General features: G+C 37.2%; 1 protein-coding gene across 16 annotated transcripts in view; it reads left to right on the plus strand.

Moving 5' to 3' along the window:
• The window catches only part of UBE2U (ubiquitin conjugating enzyme E2 U), a 56583-nt gene extending 40514 nt beyond the window's left edge, over positions 1–16069 (plus strand). For 8 of the 16 annotated variants that reach the window (XR_012497253.1, XM_074334855.1, XM_074334847.1 and 5 more), the window contains 2 exons: positions 4905–4999; positions 9521–9745. Coding sequence is in view for 14 of the 16 variants with exons in the window: in XM_074334855.1 (XP_074190956.1) it covers positions 4905–4999; positions 9521–9556 (131 nt within the window). In the remaining 2 variants the exon portion in view is untranslated. The other 8 variants (XM_074334844.1, XM_074334850.1, XM_074334843.1 and 5 more) reach the window with 3 other exon arrangements.
• The last annotated feature ends 1534 nt before the right edge of the window (positions 16070–17603 follow it).

A 17603-nucleotide genomic window follows, 5' to 3' on the forward strand; every position in this document is an offset into this window, starting at 1 on the left:
TTTCCTCACACAAGCAATTCTCGGATGCCAGCAGGGTGTCCGAAAAGTCAACTCAAGCACTATCTACCCAGTTACAGAATCAAATTCCACAGTCCCCACAAGACTGCCCTCTACTTTGGACACAAGGCACAAGCCCAGGTTGATGTTACCTGTACTTCTGACTGACTGGCTATAAAGTAGAGGTTCCCAGGACCCCCTCCTCAGGTTCAATTAATTTGTTAGAATGGCTCACAGAACTTAAGAAAACCCATTTCTTCACTAGATTACAGATGTATTCCAAAGGATATGAAAGGGTGTGAATCAACAGTCAAATGAAGAGGTATATAAGATGAGGTCCCGAATGAAGGAGCTTCTGTTCTCGTGGAGCTTGGGGCTCAGCACAGTGTGATGGCACATGGACACATTATGGTTCCCTAACATGGAAACGCTCTGAAAATAAGAACCGATAAGCTGTCTTTATTTGGGTTTTTTATAGAGACTTCCTTACGTAGCCATGACAAAGTCATTGGACCTTGGTGATTTATTCAACCTCAAGCCTCTCCCACCTCCCCTTCCCAGAAGTCAGGGGTGAGACTGAAAGTTCCAGTTCTCTAACCACATGATTGGTTCCTACTGGTAACCAGCCCCCACCTTTGGGTGGGGTCCAAAAGTCACCTCATTAACCTCATAACAAGTTCCTCTCATCACTTAGGAAACTCCAAAGGGTTTGGGAGTTCTGTGCCAGAAAGAGGGACAGAGACCAGATATATATTATTGTAAATCATAGAAACACACACACACAGTTCTTTTTTATGAACTCCATATTCTTTATTGTTCCCCTCTTATGAATAGAATTCATTTCATCATTTTCTCGCTCAGAATGTAGCCCGGAAACTTTACCATGAATTTCTGGTTGTAGCACAGAATCTAGGGGAGCCTTCTATATTATAAACACCATGATTTAAGACTGCTTCTCTCTTCAAAGAGAGGAGTTTTAATACAAGTCAAAAACACATATTGGGCTTTTTTTTCCTAAGAAAATTGCTCCTTTGAAAAATAAGAAATCATCTTCATTTTATAAACACTCTGTTGAGGGGTCTCTCTGTCTCTTTCTCTCCTTCTCTCCCCCTTGCCCTCCCCTTCAAGAGCCTACCCCACTCCCTGTCCCCCCACCCTGGCCACAGGTCTAGGTCTGAGCAGAGTGAGAGTGCGGATGGTCCTGGTTCCCCAGAGACATTTTAGATTGTGTTCTACCTGAAAGGAGAAACCAGAAGGAAGCCAAGGAATTCCCTTAGAATATGTTACAAAATGTCAGGTTACTAGATGTAGGGATACAATAAGTTTTATCATCCTTATGTACATAAAGCGACTTTTCAAGAACATGTAGCAATTTACAGTGCTATCAGAATTACTGAGAATTTAAAATGAATAAGCATTAGGGATTTTGTTTTTAACTTAATTATGGCATCTTCATTTGTAGTCATTTAATTTGCATGTCTTTGGTGACACTAAACATTTTTGTTTTTACAATTTATACTTCCAGTTATAAAGGCAAATGGTTGAATGAAAAAGGAAATATCAACTTATATAGTTTTCTTTAAAAAAAAACAACAACAACAGAGATTTATCAGTGGAAGAGAAAAGATATAAACCACGCTATGTTCTTTTTCTGAAGTCATATTTCTCCGGAGGAAAAATAAGATTCTAATGATTTTTTTTTAACTCATACAAGGCTTGTGGAGGGCTAGAAACAGTGGGGTTCCTGCCAGTTATGCTGGCTAGACTTCATAATTCAAGCGATATTAAATAGAAACTTCAGAAGGGTCAAGCGTTAGTCATGGGGCTGTATTAGTCCTCAAATAAAAGCTGTTCTAGACCCGTAAGAAAGGTGAAACACCAGCTTTGATGATGCCAAACTGATTTGCAACATACTGATCTGCATCTTGTTCAGTAGACAAGAACAGGAACAATGGGCAATTGTGTTTAAAGGAATATAATGAAATTCAGCATCCAACAAAATAAAACTTTCATTGTCCAGCATCCCATCCAAAATGACAAGTCATACAGATAGTCAGGAAAATATAATCTATAATCAAAAATATATATATATATACCAGTATAGATTAATAAATGATAGAGATGAAGGAACTAGTAGATCTTGAAGTAGTTCTTATACATCTTATAAATATGTTCAAGGATCTGAATATGATGAAGAGAAATGGAAGATGAAGAGAAATGGAAGATACACAAAAGACCAATAGAATATCTGGAGACAAAATAAATTTTTAAAATGTTTTAAATGTACACTATATGGAAAGAACAGCAAATTAGCCACTGTAGAGGAAATAACCCATGAACTTGAAAATGTAGCAATATAAACTCTTGAAAATAAACATACAGAGGAAAAAGACTGGGGAAAAAAGCCTCAGTGAGCTATGTGACAATATCGATTGGTGTAAGTTACATGTAATTGTTGTCCCAGAAAAAAATGACAGAAAAAAAATGTGAAGACATAATTATGGCTGAATATTTTCCAAATTTGAAAAATGTAATACAACTCAGAGACCAAGAAGTTCAATGAATCCCAAGAAACAGAAATATGAAGAAACTATACCACGGCACATCATGATGTGTCATAATAAAATTGCTGAAAGTGAGTGATAAAGAGAAAAATCTTCAAAGCAACAAAGGATAAAAAGAAAGCACACACACACATATGCACACAAGCACACACACACACACATTGCATGTAGAGTAACAAAGATAAGAATAACCAATAACTTCATGTCAGAAATCTTGTAAGCCAAAAGATAATGGATGATAGTTTTAAAGTGCTTGAAAGAAAGAAATTGTTAACCTAGATTTTTATACCCAGTAAAAATCTCTCTCTAAGATGAAAGTAAAATAAAGACTTTTTCAGACCAATAAATTCAATCACATAGATAAAATGAACAAATTTCTTGTAAGACAATATCTACCAAGGCTCATTTGAAAAGAAATGGTAACGTGAATAATCCTATATCTTACAAGAAATTGAATTGATAGCTAAAAAGCCTTCACACAAAGACAACTCCAAGCCCAGATGGTTTCACTGGAGAATTTTTTCCAGACCTTCAAGAAAAACATAATACCAATATACACAAACTCTTTTAGAAAACAGAAGAGAAGGAAACACTTCCCAATACATGGTATGAAGTCAGCATTACCTCAATAACAAAATCAAAAGCAGTATAAGGGGGAAAGAAAAAACAATTACAGATCAATACATTTCATATGTATAGAAACAAAAATTTTAGCAAATTGAATCCAAATATATACATGACATTGTTTAAACATTGATTTTTTTAAATGTTAAATCAAGGTTACATTCCTAGTATATACCCACTTAATCACAATTAATTATAATAAATAATTATAATTATACATGACCAAGTGGAGTTTATACCAAAGGTGTAACCTTGGTTTAACCTTTGAAAAGTTCAAACATGTAAAATAGAATAAGAAAGAAGAACCACATGATCATCTCAATAGGTGAAGAAAACTTCTCCCCAATTCCTGATTTAAAAAAAAAAAAAAGTAAATTCAGAATAGGAAAGAATTTTTTCAACCTGATAAAGCACATCTATGAAAAAACTACAGCCAACATACATAGTAGTACAAGACTGAGTGTTTTGCTCCTAATATCAGGAACAAGGCAAGGTCATCTGCTCTCAGCATTTCCATGCAACATTTTATTGGAGGTTTTATCTTCATCATAGCACACATCACTGCTGATTTGTGTTTATCTTGATTTTCATTTTTGTCTCCTCTCCATTGGGTCAGGAGCCTTGTCTGTCTGTTCTTGTATCATTAGCTCCTAGAATAGTGCCTGGAACAAGGTACGTGCTCAATGACTATTTTTCAAATGAATGAACTTTCCAGTAGTAGTGTGTATGAGAAGTACACTTGTGAGACAGAAGCATTTTTATGCACTTGATTTTCCTCAAGAAACTTTTTTTCACCAAAAATTCTCTTGTCATACTCCAAAATTTAGTCACCCCCAAAGAAATTTTTATGTACATTTTCATTTCCATATAATAAACTCCTTCTGTAAGGACATTTTGTGATAGATGGACTTGGGTACATACATGTCTCTTACAAGGTGGTTTTTCCCCCAGGATAGGTCATGAATTTTTTTTTTTTTTTTGATAGAATTGTTCCTCTAGTGTAGTGGGTTGAATAGTGTTCCCCCAAAATTTATGTCCACTCAGACCTCAGAACATGACATTATTTTGAAATACGGTGTTTGCAGATATAATTAGTTAGTGTGAAGCTAATATCTTGGAGTAAAGTAGGCTTTGAATTCAATGATTGGTGTCCTTATAAGAAGAGGAGAGGACACAGATTACACACAGGTACAATGGCCATAGGACAAGGGAGGCAGAGATTGGAGTGACGGAGCTACACACCAAAAAATGCCAAGGATTGCTGGAAGCCAGCAGAAGTTAGGAAGAGGCAAGGAAGGCTTCTTCCCAAGAGCCTGCAGAGGGAGCATAGCCCCAGCTGGCACCTGATTCCAGACTTCAGCCTCCAGAACTGTGAGAGAATAAATTTCTGTTATTTTAACTCACCAAGTTTGTAGTAATTTGTTATGGAGGCCCTAGGAAACTAATACACCTCGCTATATAACAAATGATGTTTTTATTATTTTTACAATGTTATTTCTTTGCTTTTCTAACTACTCTTCTGTTAGAAAATACAAATTAGAATAATTTCAGTTTACCATTGCATTAGTCAACACTCAGAATGGCACCTTGTTCAAAGCCCGTTGCTCTGCTTATTGGTTTCATTTTATTTGTTTGCCTTATTTTACTCAAAAGTAATGTACACTTCCCAAAATTAATTTGGGAAATTAATAAGATAATTTCTTCTTTTTCTTATTCTAGATATGCTGCCATCAAAGCTCGGCATGCCAGAGAAAATAACAGGCCTTACAAAGCCCGTTATCAAACCGGAAGACTTCATCCCTGCCCAACCCCAAGTAAGTTGAGTTTAGCCTATTTTGCTTTGTTTTTAGAACTAAAATGCTAGTCATGATAAAAAATTTAAATTTTTGTTCAGATGAGTTTAAATAAATGAGGCTTAATCTTACATTCTCCTTTTAGGTTGCTTTAACTCTTCTGACTAACAAAATAACAAACAAAAGTAATTTACTTGTGCAAGTATTGGAACTTTGAAAAAAAATTGAATCACATACACTTTCAAGCTTACTACCCTTTAATAGGTTAATATACAATTTAAAAATGTAAAGCTAAGTCTCAAAGTATAAAAGCAGGCAAAACACTTAATAAACTCAGGGATTACCCTTTCTAGGAAGCTTTCCCTGTGGGCTGTCATAGCGCTTTTATCATACCATGTCATGCTCTATTAGTTTTCTATTGCTATGTAACAAGTTACCACACACTTAATGGCTTAAAGCAACACATATTTATTATTTCACAGTTTGTATATGCTCAGAGTCTAGGCATGACGTAGCTGGATCCTCTGCTTGGGATCCAATAAGGATGCAATCAGGCTATCAGCTGGGTCGCATTCTTATCTAGGGACTCGAATGAGGACGGATCTGCTTCCAAGCTCACTACAGTTGTTGACAGAGTTCACGTCCTTCTGTCCTTAGAACTGAGGGCCTGGCTTCTTGCTGGCTGTATGTTGGAGACCTCCCTCAGCTCCTAGAGGTTGCCTTCAGTTCATTGTCATGTAGGCTTTCCCAACATAGCCTCCTACTTCAGCCAGCCAGCAATGAGAGTCTTTAGAGCAAGTCTGGTAACAAGATGGAATTACACATAATGTAACGTAGTCACGGGAGTGAGATTCCATCACCTTCGTTACAGTTTGTCGATGAGAAGTTAAGTCACGGGTCCCACCCACACTTAAAAGGGAGCGGATTACATAAAGATGTGAAGACTAGAATGGAGATCATGATGGGCCCCCTCAGAGTTTGTCCTCCATATGAGCTCTGCTATATCAATCTCTTTACTGCCAGTCTCCTTCAATAGAAAGTGACCTCCTGAGGGAAGGGGATGCTTACCTCTCAGTCTGCCACAGCACAGATCTTGGCATATAGTAGCCATAAAATGCTCACAAACAGATGAGTGACTGAAGGATAGAATGAAGTAGAGTTGCCATGCTTTTATTTTGGAAAAAGCGGAATAAGCCCATGGTGAGTGAGAAATATTTAAGAAAGTTGAGCTGGAAGAGAGAATATTTTAAGGAATGTCCAGAAACTGATCAGCTCTCCAGAGCTGACCCTTGTCCTCTTTGCAAATGGGGTAGATAATCCTTGCTGCTAAGAGAAGAAGACTGTATCTAGGACACTGTAGTAAATTAGATTATTGTTCAGAAATATTAACTCCCTGTCCTGTTCCACCCTGATGGGCAAAATGTACTTCCTTAACCCTTGACTTTGAGCTTTGCCATGTATCTTGTTTTGGTCAATGGATTAATGGGTGTTATATGGTCAGGGCTAAGGAAGGGTTTGTGCAGTTTGGCTTGCTCTTTTTCACTCCTGCCATCATCCCAAGGACCTGCGTGGACTAGCCCTCTGGTCATAGAGAAAGATGAGAGACACAGAGCCCAACTTCCCCAGCCAAGCTTTGAAGCCATGCCCGGCTCTAAGAAGCCAACCCCCAGCTGACCTCCAGATGTGTGTCCTACACAAATGCTTATTGTTATACGTCACTGAGATTTTGTGGTTGTATGTTATGGAGCAACAGTGGACTATTACAGGACAGCAAAGGGAAATATGACTCAGAAAAGGAATGAACTCTGTGCTCCTCTTTTGCAGACAGGGTTAGTGTGTCACAGTTTGCCAATGAGAAGAATTCACCTAAGATTTAGGAGATGGGAAGGAAGACGAGGCCATTATTTTTGAGAAGTCATGTGTATCATTCATGGCAGCTTCCTCAGAGACAGCAATTTCATGCACCTCTTCACAAAGTCTCACTTTACAGATATGATGACTTCACAACATCTCCATGAACTCATAATTTTTGTCCCACTTTGGGTGGCTCTTTGAACTTCCCCATGAACTCTCGGTTCTCCCACTCATTTCAGTATATCAGGCTCAAGTAGGAAGTGACTGTTTCTCCATTCGTCCAGCTGTAGCCTTCCAGACCATCACTCCCCCAGGTCTTCCCACACCTGTATAAGCTCTATTTCCTATATTAACCACCCCCATTTATGTATTATTTATAGTGGCTCTGTTTTCCTAACTCAATGCAGACTGATACAGAAGTGAATGGAGATACATCATTTGACAACTATCAGAGCCCAACCATCAGAACAAATTTTAATATCTTTACAAATTATTTTAAGATAAAAAAATTATAAGAAGCAGAGTTTCCAGGATCCATCCCAAGAAAGACATACATACTACGAGGCAATTAGAATTTGTGTTTTCCTAACTTATTTTAACATAGTAACAAAGTTATTGTTATTGATTTCAACCAGTAAATCCAAGATTTCTCAGACAGACTTAAAATATTTAAGGTTTTCTGAAGGAAAGAAGTTCCAAATAATATATATATATGGTCATAAGGAAACATTTCTATATTTGTTTTGCTCTATGCCCTGCTAATCAAGCCAGGATTTCTTTTTATGCATCCTGGGATGTTTTGTTTTGTTTTGTTTTGTTTAAACAGAGCAGAAACTCGAGGGCAAATGATCCAAGGGATTGTTTCCCAGCACTCATTCCACTCCAACACTTTGATTACCCATCATGAAATCCCATTTTCTTTGCCAGCAGCTGGGAGCAGGGTGTGACACAATCCTGCCTTAAAGGAAATATATTGGGGGCTTCAGAGGATGTTTTTTTCCTCCTCTTAAAAATGTGACCCTGGAGAAAAAAACCTGTGTTTTTCTCTGGATGTTGCCATGTCTGGTGTGAGTAGTACTAGAACGGCCATGGATCTCTTGCTGTGACTCTTGAGATGAAGATAACAGCAGAGAAGGCTTAGCAGAGCAGTGGGAAGAACTTGTTCTTAATGGCATTGTTGGGTCACTGTATCATCTGATCCTGTCTACCTCTGACTTCTGTCTCCTGTGCGACAGACATTTCCCTGTTGTTTAAACTGGTTTCAATTGGACTCTGTATTTCTTGTACTCAAAAGCAGGTGAATTCAGAAAGGCCCAAATATGGTTAAAAAGAACGAGAGACAGCCCATCAAGGATATGGGTATAGAAAATAAAGTCGAAAGTTTTCTCAAGGAAAAGGCAGAATTAATTTTTAAGTTAAGGAAAGCTAAAGGTTAATATTAAAATACAAAAACAAAGACTCAATCATTGGGGACCTCAGGGTTCTCATAGGATAATGGCAGCTGTCGAAATTCAAATCTCTCTACAAATCTTTCTGTAAACCAAAGACAGCAAGAGAACAATTCACTTATAACCCTGTCTACAGCATAACTAGAAGACAATGAATATTACAAGGCTCATTTGATAAGCAATTGGGGAAATAAACATTTGAGGCCAACAGCATTTGTCCTGGAACCCACACTAGGCAATGAATCAGGTGACAACTATGCAGACGTGAGAAGAATGACCTGGTGTTGTAGAGGTAGCAGAACATAAATAACAGCAACGAGGGTTCATCCCTAGAAAGCAACTTCCGCATGCTAAGTGGAAATATTGAGAAATATAGATACTATATCTATATTCTTCTTTAAAAAATGTAATCAATTTATTTCCCTGTTTACAAGACCTGTACAAGAAAGATGAAATTCCTTTACATGACAGGGGAGGCTTTCCTAATCTGGCCTCAGCCAGCTCACCGAATTAATTCTCTATGCACAATAGCATAGTGATTTTGGATCCCAAGGGTCTGGGATCAATTCTTATTAGCTGGATATCCTTGGACAAGTTACTGCAGGTCACTCAGTCTTGATTTCCTCATCTGTAAAATAAGGGTAACAATACCTGCCTGACACAAGGGTTGTGTCTAAGTCTGATATTATAAATGTATATTACTTAGCACAGCACCTGGCACCGTGTAAATAAATACTGAAGTGTCAACTCTGATTACCTCCAGACTTGTCAGGTCCTCTAAGCCCTGTGTGCCTTAGTATGTGCTGTGTCCTCTCTCTAAAGTGCTCCTCCCTCCCAGCTTTACCCTTCTCTGTTTAGAAAATTGCTCCTCCTCTTTCAAAGTCCGCATCTATTTTCATAGACACAGTGATTCTGTCCTTGTGCCACTGAAGCATTCCCGGACACCTTTTCCCATACACATCTACTGGCACTTAGCAGGGACTCAGTAAATATGTGTTAAATGAATGGACTAACAGAGCATGAAATGACTGACCACAGTGGAAAGAATAATACATAACAAATAAAGTCGATTGCAACATGTAAAATTTAGAAAGTTTAGAAAGGTTGCTTGCATTCACTGACATGATCTTAGGCATTATGCTACAAATGCAGGGACACTTCTCTTTCTGTTGTGTTTCCTGGCATGTCTGTTAAACTTCTGTTTTTCATGTTTACCACTGTGGTTCAATTTTTTTTCCAGATTCACAAATTGAAACGGATATTGTCACGAAGATGAATGAAACAGAGGAGGTGGGGAAGAGTGATGGTGATGATGGCGACGCACATGAGTCATGGGAAGAAGAAGTGGAAGGTCTGGTCGCCTGGACCAACACTCTTGATACAGATACTTTAGACGATTAAGCCTAATGCTGCAGGACTTGAAAAATAAACAGCCTGAGCCACAGCTCCGCTTCATGTAGCAACATTGGACGGCTCTCAGAACTTGGATTCCGTTTTTTTAAGTTGATCTCAGCCTCTCACTGCAAGTGCACATTAGAAATATAGGTACGAATCAATGAATATGTTGCTTTGCATTTTTTGAGCTCCACTTCCTTGTTTGAACCTATGTTAGCCATGATAGGGGTGTTCACTGTGGTGTTCCAATCAATAGTATTGCACCCACAGTTGTTAGACTACGGGATGCAAGTCTTTGTGGGGAGGACATAGGTCAGGAGAAGCTGGCATAGGAGGGGAGCACTCAGGAGCTTCAGCATTGGGGCATTAACCCAAATAGAGAGATTTATATGTTTATCTACATCCATCTTGTTTGGTTGGTGTCTTGTTTCTTCCATATTCAAGGGATGAAATGTTGCCTGTCCACCAGTGTTCCTCTTCTGTTTTCTCCCAGAATATATGCTCTGTTTTCTTTTGACTTAACCGACCGTCTCCTCATGTTTTCATATCTTTATTTTCTCCCCCTCTTTTTGCTGTGTTGCCTCAACATGCAAATATGTTCGGGTCGCTCTAAAATACGTCCCAGTGATGACCCAGCATTTCTATTTCCTTCAACACTACGTCATTCATATTTTCTCAGTCAGATTTATTAATAGTAGTCTATCGTTTGCTCTCTTCATTTCTTTAATTCACTTTACATTCGCACCTACTGCACGATAAAAATCTATCTTCTGCTTATACTACTCAATTAAAATTCACTAGGGCCACCAAAGTCTTCCATATTGCCAAAATTCAACAGATGCCTTATCTTACTGGACCTCTAGGCTATACTTGATATTATTGATCACTTCTCTCTTTTTTAAAAAATGGTTATTGCCTTGTCTTCAGAGAGACTTGTTTTGAAACTTAACTACATACAAAGCTCTCCCCCACAAACACCATAAATATCTATAGGTATGAATATATATATACACATATATACATATACACACACACATATATATATGACTATGTACGAGGTGTGATAAAAAACATGGTGAATGTTTAAATAAAATAATTTATTACAATAAAAGACATATTGCCATTAATCCCCTTCAAAATACTCCCCCTCCCTTCAAACGCATTTATCCCATTGTTCTTGCCACTTTCTGAAGCAGTTCTGGACGACTGTCTTTAGTCACGCTGTCGTGGCTGCCTCAATGTCCTGAATTGATTCAGAACATTTACCTTTCATGGTCATTTTGACTTTGGGGAAGAGCCAGAAATCACATGGTGCCAGATCTGGTGAATAAGGTGGATGAAGACACACTGTATTGTTTTTATTTGACAGAAATTGCTGTACCAGAAGTGATGTGTGACACGGAGCATTGTCATGATGGAGGATGAAACCATTTGACCATTTCTAAGGCCATTTTCTATGCACATCATTTCTTAAATGCTCTAATAAGCCCTTATAATATTCAGAGTTTACCATAGTATTCCTGGATACAAACTCAGCTCGCATAATTCTATCAAATTAAAAAAATAGTTACTGTGTTTCACCGAAAATAAGACCTAGCTGGACCATCAGCTCTAATGCGTCTTTTGGAGCAAAAATTAATATAAGACCCAGTATTATATTTATTATATATTATATTATATTATATTATATTATATTATATTATATTATATTATATTATATTATATTATATTTATTATATTATATTTATTATATTATGTTATGTTATATTATAGACCAGGTCTTATAGTAAAATGTGACTGGGTCTTATATTAATTTTTGCTCCAAAAGGCACATTAGAGCTGATTGTCTGGCTAGGTCTTATTTTCAGGGCAACACGATAACATCACCTTTCCATTGGCACTCGACAGCAGCATTCACTATTTTTTTTATCACACCTCGTATATCTATAAGATAGATAGATAGATAGATAGATAGATAGATAGATAGATAGATAGACAGATAGATAGATATGCCTGACCTTGGACCTACTTATTAAATCTCTCCCTTGTTTCTAGGGAAACTGATTTTAGTTCCTATGAAGGTGTCATAATTACAATTTCAATTTTTTAAATGGCTTTATGTCTATTTAGGTTGTGCATTTCTTCTTGAGTGAACTTTTGGTAGTTTGCATCATTCATGTAATTTATCCATTTCATCAAAGTGGACTAATTTCTGGCATAAAATAATTCATAATATTTCCTTATTGTCCTTTAATATCTGTAAAATCTGTAATTATGCCACTATATCTTCTCTCTTTTTTCCTGATCAGTCTGACTAACAGTTTATCAATTTTATTAATCTCTAATAACTAGCTTTTGGTTTAATTTATGTTCTCTATTGTTTTCTCTTTTCTATTTTACTGATTTCCACTATAATATTTATTATTTCCTGTCTTCTGCTTACTTTGGGTTTAATTTACTCTTTTTTCCCATTAATTTAAGGCGGAAGCTGAGGTCATTGATTTGAGACCTTTGTTCTTTTCTAATATAGGAATTTTAGTACTATATGTTTCCCTCTAAGTACTGTTTTTCATCTTCCCACTAATTTTTACGTGTTATGTTTTCACTTTCATTCATTTCAAAATAATTCTAATTACTTTTTTATTCTTCTACAACCCATGTATTATTATTATTATTAATATTATTATTATTTTAATTGGGGAAGGGGAACAGGACTTTATTGGGGAACAGTGTGTTTTTCCCAGGACCCATCATATCCAAGTCAAGTTGTTGTCATTTCAATCTTAGTTGTGGAGGGCGCAGCTCAGCTCCAAGTCTAGTTGTCATTGTTCAATCTTAGTTGTAGGGGGTACTGCCCACCATCCTTTGCTTTGGAGTTGAACCGGCAACCTTGTGGTTGAGAGCACTCGCTCCAACCAACTGAGTCATCCAGGTGCCCAGGAGCTCGGTGGCAGTTCAGCTGCAGCTCGTTGTCTTCATTCTCGTTGGGGCGCAGCTCACTGGCCCGTGTGGGAATCAAACTGGCAACTCTGTTGCCCAGAGCTCACACTCTAACCAACTGAGCCACCCAACCACCCCGACCCATGTATTATTAGAAGTATTTTATTTACTTTACAAATATCAGGAGATTTTCCAGAGATCTTTGTATTATTAATTTCTACTGTAGTTCCATGTGGAAAGAGAACATGCTATGTATGATTTAAATCCTTTTAAGTTTATTGACACTTGTTTAATGGCTCATAATATGATCTATCTTGTCAAATGTTCCATGAACGTTTGAAAAGCATGTATATTCTGCTACTGTTGAGTGATAATTCTTTAATTGTCAATTAGGTGAAGTTAGTTGATTGTGTTGTTCAAGTTTTTATATCTTCACTGATTTTCTGTCTGCCAGTTTCATCAGTGATTGAGAGAGGTGTATTGAACAATATGACTGTTATTGTGGATTAATCTATTTCTCCCATCAGTTTTATCAGTTTTTGCTTCACATATTTTGAAGCTGTGTTATTAGCTTTGTATACATTTAGGATTATTGTATCCTCTTGATGAGTGGGCCCATTTATCATTTTGAAATGACCTCTTTGCTTTAAAATCTACTTTGTCTGATAATCTTATAGCCACTCCACTTTTCTTTTGATTACTGTTAATATGGTATATCTTTTTCTATTCTATTTCTTTTAACCTATTTGTTACAATAGTACCTATCTCTAGACTTGTCAAAAAAGTTAAATGAGATAATGAGATAAGATAAATACAGATGCAAATAAGTAAGATAAAAGAGCATTGAACATAGCAAATATTCACTGTATGTTAATTCCTATGACTATTCGCTATTTCTCCTCACTGTAGTCAAGGCAGGGAGAATATTACCTAACATATCAGAATGTTTGCATTACCTGACTATAGTTATTTTTTCTATTTTTAGAATGGAAACAAAAAAAATGCTAAAAATATATGAAGGCCAAAACAGAAGTGCCTTTTAAAAAAAATATTCCTATTGAGAACATTTCCTACTGTTTAAGCTAAGTGAGGTGGCATGGTAGTTAGGAGCTCAGATTCTAGAGCCAGAATGCCTGGATGGATCTGCCATATGCTTTTTTGCCATGTGACCTTGGGCCAGTTATTATACTTAACCTTCTTGCATCTTGGTTGCTTCATCAGTCAAGGATGAGTTATAATGGCACTTAGGTTCCTATGGCTGTAGAGAAGACCTAGTGCATCAATACATTAATATTTGTAAAAGTGCTCAGAATGGTGCCTGACCGATGATAAGCATTTTTATGTATATGTGTGTGTGTGTGTTTGACAAAATAACAAACTTCACTTTCTTCTAGTAATTGTTCTAATGAAGTATGAAAGAAATTCATATTCAGAAGGCCTAAACTGAAGCCCATAAATCTGTAGTTTTATTAAATACCCCAGTTGATTCCAATGGAAATTATCAGTGGATGACATCTTAAGAGGCAGTATAATTCCAAGATTTAGTTCAAATATAATTAACATGGCACGACAAATGGTGTCATTTGGTAATGGGAGTGCCATTGTGTAATGAAACCCTATGACCGAGTGCAAAGCTTAATTTGGGGAGAGAGGTCAAGTCTAAAGTTGAGGTCCTGTGTGAACATGAGTCCTGCCCGCTTGTGCTAGGCCCCTGTGCATCCAGAGAAGAATGGTGGATAAAAGAAGCAGGAAATCCTATTTAAAAAATTTTCCCATAATGTTTGGATTTATGTCACTAAAACCTTAGAGTCAGGTTTTTGAAAATTGTTGTCGTGTTTAGACTCCTCTTCCCCTCCAGATGGCGCTAGTTCGTTATTTTACACACTCCAGTCAAGGGACACTGACATTTTCCCTCCAAGCCAGCTACCAAGTCTTGTTATGCTTTTAAAGGCTTGCATGGCACATGAACATTTTATAAAAGCAGCGCTAGTTTGCTTTCCATCCCCAGGCAGATGTTTACTCAGTACTTGGAAAGGCTTACTAAGAGGAAAATAACCCAGAGCTTACAAATTATGCACGGTGATAAAATCATAGAACCAACCTGGACAAGTCAGTCAGTCCTCACCACTGCCTTCGGGCAGGACCACACAGATACTACCCTCTCAGAGATGAGAATGAGAATTAGTACACACATCAGTGCATTCACTGAGAGCTCTTTATCTCCTACCTGAAGGAGGGAGGGCGTTCTCTAGGGGCTGGCAGAGAGCAAGGAGGCCCCAGTGCCCATCCTCCATCCAGACAGCCTTTGCTTCCTTGTTTCTCACTTCTAGGCCATGGATATTCCTAAACAGTAAATGTGTCCAGCATCGTTGCGTGCAGTAGGTGATCACGGGAGGTCCTATTCCATGCATCTCTCTTTGTTGATTACCAAAAGCGTATAAAGAGACCCAGAATGTAATTTTTTTTAATTTTTATTTTGTGAGACCCAGAATTAAATTTAACCCATTATCTCCAGAGAGTGAGATCCAAATCTTATTTAAATATTCAATTCCAGAAGGAATATTCGATATTTATCTTCCAGTTCTTTTTGGTTACTCTGATTCCCAGATGCAAAAGTAGAAGCCCGCTTGCTCTGGGGTTTTCATCGTAAAAGATGTAGAACAGCTGGCTCTCATTTTCTGAACAATATCCCTTACTTGCTCTGAAGGCTAATTTTAAGTGTCCCATGCTTTTCTACTACCTGTAATAAGAACCCCAGACTTTTTTTTTTTTCTTTTCCAACTCAGATCTGCCTGTTGCCAGCGTCTGTACTTCGATCCACTTGGCTTTGCTTATGTTTATTTATTTATTTATTTATTTCAGTGACAGTTGACATTCTACATTATTTTATATTAGGTTCAGGTGTACAGCATAGTGGTGAAACATTTATATGATTTATGCGGTGATTCCCCCCGATTAGTCCCGTCCCCACCTGGCACTATACATAGTTGTTGCAACATTATTGACTGCATTCTCTGCTGTATTTTACATCCCCACCAACCCGTCTTACACTCTTTGCCATGGCCTCGATGTCCAAATCCTCTTTCTGCCTCTTCATCTCATTTTTAAGTTCTAGAGACCAGACTAGAATCCAAATGAAAAGTGATCACTCTAAGGACCAAGGATAATTATATTTACAAGTTGAATTGTTTCAACAAGTAGAATTACGACATCCAATCTGAACTCCTGGGGCTTTTTTGCAAGTCTCAACAACTAGCTCATGTTAATGATGCTTTACTGATAAGAGAAAAATGTTTTCTGTGGAGGGGAAAATCATATCTAATAGTTGTATTCACAAGCTGCTATATATTTTGAAGTCAAACTACGTAATTAAGATATTGTTCTGGTGAAGTGTATGTGTAATAATTGATTCATAATATGTCGAAAATAAAGCTAAGTCTATGTCAACAGTGAAGCTAATTAATAAGATAACATTACTTTAAAGTTTAAAAAAAATGTTGAAATTATAACTCTGATTCCTTATATTGTGTGACCACTAAAAGTAAAAATTTCCCCATATTCAGCTGCAAGTAACAGAAGACCTAATAGATGATTAGCAAAGTAGAGGTTCGGTTTTCTCACAAAACAAAGAACCCTGAGGTGGGAAGTTGGTGGTCTTGGTGCAGCTAGTTGTGCAACGATGCTGCCAAAGACAAAGTTTTTTCTCTATTTCCACTCTGCCATTTCAGTGTTGGCCTTTGTCTTCACACCTTTTGTCTTACGATTGCAAGATGGCTGCTAAAGCTCCAGACATCACCTCTGTGTTTAAGATAGAAAGAAGGGGAGAAAAGGAAAGAGGAGCAATGCTGGCTACTACCTCTGTTCCAGGGCAAAAGGTTATCTCAAGATGACTCAATGTCTTCAATGCTAGAAAATAAAACTGCTAGCAAATTTAAAGCCGGTTCTTATTAATATGATTTATCCATATATTTTTCATTCATTGTTGATTCATTAGGTAGTTTACAATATCCTTTACCACAGTTTAAAATGCATTAATTAATAAGGAAGAAAGGGTAACTATATATATACATATGTATATATATATGTGTGTGTTTATGTGTATATATATATAGATAGATAGATAGATAGATAGATAGATATATACACACATATATATGTATATATGTATCAATTTATATTTTAAGATTTTATATTTTTGCATTTGCAAAAATGTCTGGCTCACTTTGAAGCAGATGAGAGACAAGCAATGAAGACAATAGAAATTCTAGGCATTTTTAGCTTGGTTATGCGACCAAATATCCTGGGTGACCTAGGACAGAGGCGTTTAACATCTTCCATGAAACCAGCAGATATAAAAAGGGTCCCGATACAGGGTCCTCCTTGAAGTAATTTCTTCTCAGTTATAAAATAGCTTAGAATGAAGGGATTGTGGAATGATGAGGCCCATTCTGTATTTCAGAATTTGTAGGTTTCAATGATGTAGACAGTCCATTGACATCTCATACTAGGCCATAGCAAATGAGGAGACAGGTAACAGCAGTCAGGGATGGTCAGGCGCAGAGCAACCCCAGAAAGAAGATGGCTTAACGTTAGCATCCAGTATAACCTGCAGGCCTAGAACCCAAGACACCTAGACAGGGCCTGGGGAGAACAAAGTACTTGTCATCAAGAGCAATTCAGATTATTATCTAAGAGCAGTAAACTACCGTGTCTTAGAGCAGGGGACTTAGTGATTCAGCATTCAGGGGAGTAGCATTCAACATTCAATACTTTGACACATCAGCAAAGCTCTGAGCTGTAGAACTGATTTCACTCTATAAATAAGAGCAATCAGGGACTCAGATATCCAGTCCCTCCAGTCTTGAGGCCTCAGTTGATTGACTTTGTGATAAAATAAGACCAGCGCCATTGTCCCATATTAAAATAGCTGATTTGTACAAAGAGAGAACAAGAAAAATGGAAGACTTCTTTTTTATCTTTAACTTTGG

Source organism: Rhinolophus sinicus, linkage group LG06, assembly GCF_036562045.2.
Source record: "Rhinolophus sinicus isolate RSC01 linkage group LG06, ASM3656204v1, whole genome shotgun sequence".
Lineage (NCBI taxonomy): Eukaryota > Metazoa > Chordata > Mammalia > Chiroptera > Rhinolophidae > Rhinolophus > Rhinolophus sinicus.